The sequence below is a fragment of the Arachis hypogaea genome, chromosome 15 (genome assembly GCF_003086295.3).
Source record: "Arachis hypogaea cultivar Tifrunner chromosome 15, arahy.Tifrunner.gnm2.J5K5, whole genome shotgun sequence".
Classification (NCBI taxonomy): Eukaryota; Viridiplantae; Streptophyta; class Magnoliopsida; order Fabales; family Fabaceae; genus Arachis; species Arachis hypogaea.
This window is the reverse complement of record NC_092050.1, coordinates 156752564-156762346: the sequence shown is the minus strand read 5'-3', so window position 1 is coordinate 156762346 and position 9783 is coordinate 156752564. Positions and strand designations below refer to the sequence as shown.

The 9783-nt window shown below is 33.1% G+C and overlaps 1 protein-coding gene across 1 annotated transcript; it reads right to left on the bottom strand.

Moving 5' to 3' along the window:
• Window positions 1-499: 499 nt before the first annotated feature.
• On the bottom strand, window positions 500-5435 carry LOC112749401 (uncharacterized). The gene is made up of 3 exons (XM_072217337.1): window positions 4134-5435; window positions 3258-3674; window positions 500-2376 (listed from the first exon to the last, which is right to left on the bottom strand). The coding sequence occupies exons 1-3, from the start codon at window positions 5284-5286 to the stop codon at window positions 914-916; spliced, it is 3033 nt and encodes a 1010-aa protein (XP_072073438.1). The 5' UTR covers window positions 5287-5435; the 3' UTR covers window positions 500-913.
• Window positions 5436-9783: the final 4348 nt, after the last annotated feature.

The following is a 9783-nucleotide window of genomic DNA, read 5'->3' as shown; positions in this document are numbered from 1 at the left end:
TCTTTTTATATAAATGAAGAATTAATAAGTCAACAAAAGAATTTATAAGAAATAATTTCTCTCTGAAAATTTTAATTAGCAAGTAGCAACTATAATAGGCAGTTACCTAAATTAATAACTACAAAATATAAAAGCAGAAGAAATCATCTCTAAAAGGAATTATTCTTATGATGATGGGTGGGTAAAGTTTATCAATGTGAATAGAACACTATTTTACACATAGATGAAAATGCTATCATTATAGAGTATTTGTAAAACTTAGCTTGGACTCTCAAAATTCATAACCTTTTCATGAGTGTATATATAATAGTAATAAAAAAAATTCAAATTTGTATTATCACACAATAAATTATGACACTCTTTATTCTTATTGAAGTACACAAATGATTATGTGGGTTGAGACTTGGATGGCTGGCCTCACAATTAAGCTCAATTAATGATAAGATAAAACAAATTAAGTTACCTTACATTTGTACAACATAAATAAAAAATTTAAGAACTTATAAAAATATTATAATATATAATTTAAAATTAATAAAACAGCATCAATACAAAGATGTATTATATACATCTATATAAATTGAACTATCAAATATCATATAATTTAACATTAATAACTTAACTAAAATTATGCAATGAAAAGCACAACTATTATGGGCTAATTCTAGCGACTACATATATATAAAATAAAGTAAAAATTAATTGTAAAAAATAATGAAGAACCGCAATAGATTATTAAATAATCCGAAAAATCATGCATCATTAAAAATGAATAAAAATGATATTATTATTTTTAAAAAATAAAACACAAACTATCCTAATGTTTAAAAAAAAGAAGAAGAAAAAACAATGAAAAATAGATGCATAATAACAAAGAAGAATAGAAGTGAGTTGATGAGTGAAAATGAACGAATCACATCAAATGAGCGGCAGGAGGAGGCGGTTGGTGGTGAGAGAGAGACGACTGAAGCTGAAGCAGGTGGTGATAACAGTCAGCCGCCGTAGGGCGATGCTCGGGATTATTCTCCATACACATCCTCTCCAACTCCTTCACCATTTTGGGAACCACCAAACCGCAGGTCCTTATCAACCACCCAACCCCCCACACATCAACTTTAACGGAATGCAAACCTCTTTCCATTTCCGGCGCCCACTCCCCCTCCCTCCCAACTCTCACGCGCCTGTTCAGCTCCGGAGCCCCACTCGCCTCCTCAAACCCACACACAAACCACTCACTCTCCCTCTCCCTACTATCACTCCTCCTCATCACTTTCTCCCATCCCAAATCCCTATGCATAAACGACAAGTCGTGCAGCGCCACCAGCGCTTTCGTCACGCACTTCAACGCCTCAACTAACTCCTCGCAGTTTGAAGGCTTCGTTCTGCAACCTCTCGGCTTGAACACTAAACTCATGTCGTTTTCGCAACACTGAACCAGAGTCTCCGCGTGAGGGATTCGGTGTTTCAAGATCTCGTAAACCTCCTTCGCCGCCAGCCATTTTCTCTTATCGGAGAACATTCTAGTGCATGTGTTCGGCGTCATCTCCGTTACGACGCCGTTTCCGTGGTCAAATCTCTCGAAATCGCTGTACGTGAAGATCCCGAGTCCCTTGCTGTTGTTACAGATCTTGCTCAGTAACGGTAACAGTGTAGCGATTCTGAAACACGGAACCAAAGCTTTGATTCGTTCTGTAGGTGTAGTTAGGTTAAGTTGTTGTAGATCCGTTCGTACGATTCTCGTTTCTCCTTGGTCTGATTGCGTTGACCTACTTAGCGCGCAGAGTGTTACCTTGGTTCCAATGGCGTAGTAGCCGAGAATGTAAGGTAGATCCGCGTAGGTCCACAGAAGCTTCTCAACAATGGTGGAAGACGGATCTTGTTGTCCCTCTCGTAGTTGATCGGTTTCTTCCCCTCGCCATAAGCAATAGTTGTTAACGAAACCAGTAACGTTGGGCCATTGATCTTGCAATGCAGTAGAAGTAGTATGTGTTGGCTTTCTGATTAGAATGAAATCTTGGTTACAGAAGAAGGAAAGAATTGAGTTAATGCAATGGTCCCAAAGGGGAATGAAGGAGTCTCTAGAAGATGGGAGAATGGTAGGGTTGTTGGATCTGATGAGAGGGGAAACGACGTCGTAGAGGAAGGTTCTAGAATCCAAGAAAGGCGGGTGAGTTGAAGGAGTGAAGAAGAGGTCTTTGGAAGGTGGTAAGTCGTCGTAAACCTGTTTACGGAGTGGGAAGCGTAAGTCTTGTGGAGGTGGCTCTTGCAAGTAGCGTTTCAATTCGAATAAGGTTGGAAGTGAGTGTTGTTGTAGTGATGACATTATTCTCTGTTGCAAACATTCCATGTAGTATTCACTTGGGTCCCTAAACTCTACTGTTGTTGTAGTATTCGCTGCTGCATCACCAACCCAAACCATATTCAACTATTATTCTCTCTCTATATATATACTCTCTACCTTAATGGAATACATACTATAAGTGCATGTTAAGTCAATCACTTATTGTACTTATCTAAATAGGATTGTGTTATGCTGATGCATCATCAATTCCATCTTCAATTTCAATATTCAATCTGTTACTATAAATTTTGAGAAAAATATACTTATCCTACCTTTTAGTGCATGTTTAAATGTACATTTTGTTTTTTTAGAACTAGTTTATATTTTTTTTATTTGATTTTTTAATTAAATTCATTTTATTTACAAAAAGAGAAGATATGACACAGGTTCACAAAACTTACATAGACTTCTGATTTCTCATTCAATAATAGACTAGAATAAGTAAAAAAACTTCATCAAGATTTTGAATGTAAACTATTTTGAATGTAAAAGAATAACATGCATGTGTGTCCTCTATATCCTTTTTACTGTATATATTGAATATACTTTTAGTTAGAGAAAATATAAGAGATATGAAATACTCAATTGAACAATAATTAATAATTAAAAAAGAATGTATTTAGAAATGAATATTACAAAACATTTTTTAAAGAATAATAAACTTATCCCAAAAAAAAAGGTTTTCTTGTCCCAGTTGTTCATCATCACATCAAATGAGAAATTAGAAAGACTAATGAAAAGAAATAGGGTCAAAAACAAAAAGTATATACTAAAATAAAAAAAAAAAAACTCACATCTTATGGAAGGTGATTTGGATGGAAATTGAAGTCTTTCGTTAAAACCTGTATGTTGATGATGCATTATTGAAACATCATAGAACAAATCAAAATGATTAGTTATTAAGGTTGTTAATTACCAGAAGAAGGAGGTGATGAAGCAGAAGACGATTTTCTTCTCCCAAAAACTTTGACTTGCTGACCCGAAACAAATCTATCAACCGAATAACCTCTTAGGGGACCATCTTCGAAGGACTCCATGAGACATGGAACCATGGATTCATCGAAGTAAGTGAGTTCATCAGCATTCAAAAAGCTTGAAGCTTGAACCCTCACTCTCCCTCTATGAACTTCACCTTCTTCAGCCCAAAGGCTCACACATTCCTCCCATGTCATCCTTATCTTCCCAATTCTTCTCAGCTCTCTGGAAGATGAAGAAGACGAAGTCCCTTGAATGTCCAATAAATTATGCTGATGAGGGTCCAACCCTAATAAGCTACCTCTGTTGGGACCATGAAAGAAAGCTTCATTACCACCCAATTGCTTTGTTGTCCTGGCTGCAAAAGAAGAATGACACAAAGTGAGATATGGGTTGTTAGAAAGTTTAAAACTTTGCTTTCGTTTTCATCATCTTCCAAACAAAATCCCCTTGTAAAAGCACACATTCTTTTCTAGAAGGATGAGAAGAAAGAACAGTAGTGGTGGTTGTAGCAGTCAGAGAATCACAGTGAATATTACGTGCCCTTCAACTGTTTGTAAGTATTCCTAAACCACTGTTCATTCCATAAAAGGGAACAAAAATTAAACAAAAAAAATAAATAGTAGAACAGAAAGAAAACCTTGGGAGAATTATTCAACTGCTGCATTGAAAGTTCATTTTATTATTATTATTTTTATCATCATTATTATTATTATTGTTGTTATTATTATTATTATTGTTATGAACATATATTTTCGTTTCCCATTTCAATAATACAAAGAAGATTTAATTTTTGATAGCTTTTTACTGTGCAAACCTGAGAGAGGAAGATCATCATCCTTGTAAGGCCTAGGTGGAGGCAGTGGCAGAGGTCTCACTGTAGCAACAGCAGCATGTGATGCTGTCCTACCATCATCTACACCTCTGCCGCCACCATGAGAGGAGGACCTCATTCTGGACCCCATGAACTGTGAAAGCTCCTCAAAAACCTCCTCATCAAAGGAAGCTGGCAACCTATGAAGCTTCCTCTCATATGGTGAGAGCCTAAAGTAGCTCTTTCCAACTTGTTCTCTCTCACCACCTCTCTCCCATTCATACACTTTCCTGAATTCACCTAACATGTTATCCCATTTGGTCCCTGCTGTCTTAGCATCTCTGCTGACCCCATGCCTCTGAAGAAACTCAGCTACTTCTCTATCTTTGTCAGCCCTAGTTTTCCCTCTACTCATTCCTCCCAATTCTTGCTGTTGTTCTGTTCTTGAAGATGAACCTTCAGAGCCACCACCTTGGTACTGTGCTTTCCATGCCCTTGCAAGCCATAGCATCTCATTAGGCTTCCAAACTGGACTCACATACTTCCCTTTTCTTAGTTGCTGGTGATGAAGTTGCTGTGGTGGTTGTTCTCCTTCTGATGTTGGCTTGCTCCCTTCATGGCCAGAACCACCTGAGAGCAAAGGCATAGGTGAGTGACTTGGAGATGATGCTGTGTCTGATGAAGATGATGCAGCCGCTGCTGCTGCAGCAGCAGCATATGTTTGTAAGGGTTGTGGTGGATTTGCTGATGGTGAAGGGCTTGATTCGCTTGGGAGCATGGCCGCCATTTGTTTCTGATGCTGCTGTGAGGATGGTGATGGAAGAAGCTTCCATTGTCCAGTATACCTTGGCCTCTTTGAGGTAACATTCAGTGCCTCAAATTGTTGCTGCTCAAAGGGTGAAGAACTTGCACCACTTGAGACATAGAGAGGGCTTGATGAGATGAATGGAGTTGCTCCACTCACAACAACAACTGGTGACTGTTGCTGTTGGTGATGGATTGTCCTTGTTTCTGATATTGGTTCCTCAGCAGAAGCTTGTGGTAGGGATTTTGGAGAAGATGAAATCTGCTGCTGCTGCTGCTGTTGCTGCTGCTGCTGTTTAGGGTGGTGAGATTGTTGTGGTTGTTTCTTGGATGAGTCTCCCTTGTCACCCATTATAGTCAAATGGGCCCAGCTAAAAAATTAAAAAAAAAACAAGTCTTTGTTTTTTTTCTTGGGAGAATGGAATGGAATGGAATGGAGGAAGAGAATTAGATGAGGAAGGAACCAGAAGAAGAAGAAGGAGGAAGCATTGTTGGAGTTGAACTAGCTAGGTAGAATGGAAATGAAGTGTGGGTTATTGATTTGATTGAGGGAAGAGGTTTTGTACTTGTAGTTGTGATAGCAATTGTTGTTTGTCTGAAAAGGGTTTTGAATGGGGGTAAAATGTAAATGTAAAATGTTGATGTTGTTATTGTTATTGGTGGCATGATCTTGAAAAGGGAAAGTCACAAAGAGAAGAGGATCACAGCAAGCAAAAGCAAACATCCGAAACGATGAAAAGTAGCAACAGAAAGGAGAAAATACTAAAAAGTCAAGAGAGTGTGTGGGAACTGCCCTGAATGAGACTCTTCACTTTGTTTTAATTTCTTTTTCTTCTTATTATTATTATTTTAATTATTGTTTTTCTTGCAACTTCATTTATTGTTTTTAATTAATTAATTTGAATGAAGGCACCAGCACCGTTGTTATTTTGCTCTTTGATGTGTCATATTGACAAGTTGGGAAGAGGCAGAAACAGAAGAAAAAGTGAAAAGAGATATAGAGAGAGAGAGAGGTGTAAGTGCATGATTAGAGAGGGGTGTCATGATTGTACTGCTTCTGAAAAACGCGGCTCTAAACAATTTTAACACATCTTCCTTCAATTTTATTATAGCTTCTTAATTTTTTATAATAAAAATAATTAAACTTTTATTAAATTTAATTATTAATAAACTTTTAACTTTTGTAAAAAAACTCTTCCTGCCAAGTTTATATATTTTCTTTTTATAAAAATTTTATTTATAATTAATTGAATTTAATAAATAATTTCATTATTTTAGCAATAAATAAAAATTCAATTACTTATTTATCATTTTTTATTCATAATCTATATTAAAGAAACTTGTTAAAATTATAAGAATAATTTTTTTTACTAAATGTATTAAAATTCATTTTATTGCATCATTTTTTTTTATATTTTTAACAAACACGTTTAGAAATTTTATTAATAAAATAGTTCATTTAATGCTGTATGTATATGTGTGCTTAACTGATTATGTTGTTTGGGAATTTAAGAAATGAATAATAGAAAAGAGAAAGAGAAAAAGACAGAAGTTCCCGCGCAGAGTGAGGGAGTGAAGAACTGAGAGTGTGTGTTTTTGTGTTGGGGAAAGATCAAAGATGGTTTGGAAATGGTGTTGGTTGTGTTTGATTGTTTTTTGGACCTTCTTTCAGAGATGGAGACTCTTCGAAATTATTCATGCCTCTGCTCTAAAACCAGACTTCCCTTATTATTATAACATTTTTTTTGGATCTCTCCTCACATCATTAATTCCTTTTTTTTCTTTTAATATAATCTGTTCTCATTAATTATGTACTCATTTCATTTTTTTTAGTTATAAAAAAAGCAGCAACACTTAAAAATAATTTAAATCTATATTTTTATTGGTTAAATATATTAATTAATAATATTTACTATTTATACGAATTCTTTTTAACTTATGCAAATGGATCCTCCTTTTTACATATATAAAACATAAGTATTTTTCAACCAATAAAAAAATATCAAACATATTATAATTATATCTTTTATAATAAATACACTAGTATTTTTTTAACAATTAAATATATATTTTTATTTTATTAATTAAAAATAATTGAAATACACAATTAATTAATAACAATCGTATTTTTACATAAATGTCAATAATATTTGTTATTTTCAAAAAATATAATATATATGAACTAATAATGAATAGATGACATACATACCAAGTGGAATAATAAAAGAGTGTATCAACTCGTACCACATCCAATAAGTAGAATTGGGAAATTTATTTTCTTAACTATCATTTTTTTCTATGCTTTATCTTCTCATCTATTTTTGTTGGCCTTGGCAAGTTTTCTGCCTCATTTCTACTTTTAGGTTTTTCTTAATTTGCAAGCAAGTGCTGCTTCCTTTGTCCATTTTTGGTATCATTTTGGTCTCCTCTTTAATTTCCTCGTTATATTATGATGATGAGTAACAGCTTCACCCTGCTTGGTAAATTAAAATACATATATATGAATTTATATTTGATGTTTTTTTTTTCTTGCATTTTAACTCATGAGTTATATATTCTTTTTTCAATTTCCGTAGATAAACAGAAAGAATAAATAAGTATATGTGTTCATTCAATTAGTGCAGGAGCTGACCTTTTATTTTTCTAGTTTCTACAAAAATAAAGTATGTGTTGAATTAGGATAGGTATGTTATCAATGATGCTAGATAAAAGTACCAAGGGGGAGCATAGGGGCCTATCTAGCATTAGAAAATAATAATATAACCCCATAATCAAATCTTGTGATCAAGAAGATATATAGCTAAAGTATTTATGTACCACCTAATTCCGGCTAAAAAATTTTACTACGAAAGATGAATGTGTGTAATACAATTCTGTTGGTGGTACATGTATTTTTATTTTGATATGAGATTCAGTAATCGGACTGTTCGATTATTTTGTAAGTTAGTTTTTAAAATTTTGTTAATATCAAATCGGAGGGTCCAATTTGTTTGTTTTAATTTTTTTTAAAAAAAATCAAAAATCGGAGGGTCCAATTTTTATTCCCAAACAAATCGGAGAGTCTGATTTCCACATTTTAAACAAAAAAGTTTCACATTTAAGAATAACATCCTTATCCATCTATAATCCTAAAAAACTCCATTTCCACCCCAATATCAAAAATAATTTCCGCCTAATTCCTTGTATTAGATAAAATGATTGATGAGTTAAATATTTTTTAAGAGAATTTGCATTTTTTAACAAGCATTGCTCTAATAACTAATAAAGACCATAGGGCATAAAAAACATGGAGTATTTTTATGGCAGTAATTTTTTTTTTTTTTTTACCCAAAAGAGGGTTTGAGAGAAATTGCATAGCAACTAATAATCATTTATAAGTTTGGTGTTGTTTTCATACGAAATTAAATTTCTTCTGTTTCAAAAAAACTTATCGTCATATAGTAGACTTGGTCAAAAGTACGTACTAATAAATAGTGTAATTATTTCTATGATTAGGCCGGTTATTAGGTTTTATCATAACGATAATAATTATTTTTGAAAATACAATCATGATCACATTTAGGGGTGGCAATATGTACCATACCCATGGGTACCTAATCCGATTCCATCCGATCGGGTAGGGTTGCTAACCCGATTCGCAACGGATAGGGTATAGTGCGGGTAGGATTCTCGTACGGGTCGGGTTGAGTGCGGGTTGAGCATCAACCCTACCCGATCAACCCGCACTCTATATATGTTTATGTTATATACTTATATAAAAATATGTTTTAAGTGGATGTTAAATTAAAGACCTCTCACTAAATGCAAAAGATCCTTAACCATTAAAAGAAAATCATTAATTGATAATTTAATATTTTTTTACATAAAAATAAGTTCTATTTTAAATTATCATCAAGTTATATAATAATGTTGTGTATTTTTTGTAACCCGCAGATAGGGTCGGGTAGCCGCGGGTTAAGAGCGGGTAGAATTAGTGTTGGGATATTCCCAACCCGTGAATAGGATAGGGTTGAGTTTATATAAAAATCTCAACCCACGGGTAGAGTTAGGATTGGATCCAAGCCCTACCCTATCCTACCCATTGTCACCCCCTAATCACATTGCAGAAGTTTTTCATATCACAGTTTTTTCTTTAACTCAGATATTTTTTAATAATAATAAATTTTTTTTATCAAGTCATAAGTTGAGTACCTCATTCACTCATGATATAATTAAAAAAAAAAAAAGCCCATCTTACATGCTACAATTTTTATATATGCCGTCATCATTAATGTTTTTATATAACTCTTCTTATTTGCATAAGGCTGATGCTAGCTAGCCAAAAAATAATTACAATATAGAAATATTACATAAAAATTTCTATTCTCTTGATAAGCAAGTGACATACATCTCCTTATCACCTACTATTTTAGTACATGTTTGGAGTCATTAATGTTCTTTTCAAAATTAATTTCAGTTTTTTCCAAATCAAATTCCTAACATCTCTCAATCACATTATTATACATTAAAATGCAATAATTCTCTACAAAAATTATGGAAATTAAATTAAAAAGTTTTAACAACTTCTACTATACAACTTATATTTTACATATAAACTATTAAAAAATAAAATATAAAATATAAAATATAATTTTTTAAAAAATAATTATTAACTCGTCATATTAAAATCAATAAATAAGCATATATATGAATATTAAATAAAAATATCAAAATGATTAAAATCATGGCCTATTAGTACACATTTGAGATAATTTAAAAAATACAATAAGACGTATAGTTTAAAATTTGATAATATTAATTATAAAAATTTATTAATTATAAACATTATAGGTATGAAATTATAAATATT

What these genes read in the sequence shown, in the direction of transcription:
- LOC112749401 (XM_072217337.1), bottom strand. Translation starts at nt 5,286, where the DNA reads ATGGGTGACAAGGGAGACTCATCCAAGAAACAACCACAACAATCTCAC. An exon ending in TGATGATCTTCCTCTCTCAG is followed by an intron (nt 3,675 to 4,133) that starts GTTTGCACAGTA and finishes CTTCTTTTGCAG; the next exon opens with CCAGGACAACAAAGCAATTG. An exon ending in TTCATCACCTCCTTCTTCTG is followed by an intron (nt 2,377 to 3,257) that starts GTAATTAACAAC and finishes CTACAACAACAG; the next exon opens with TAGAGTTTAGGGACCCAAGT.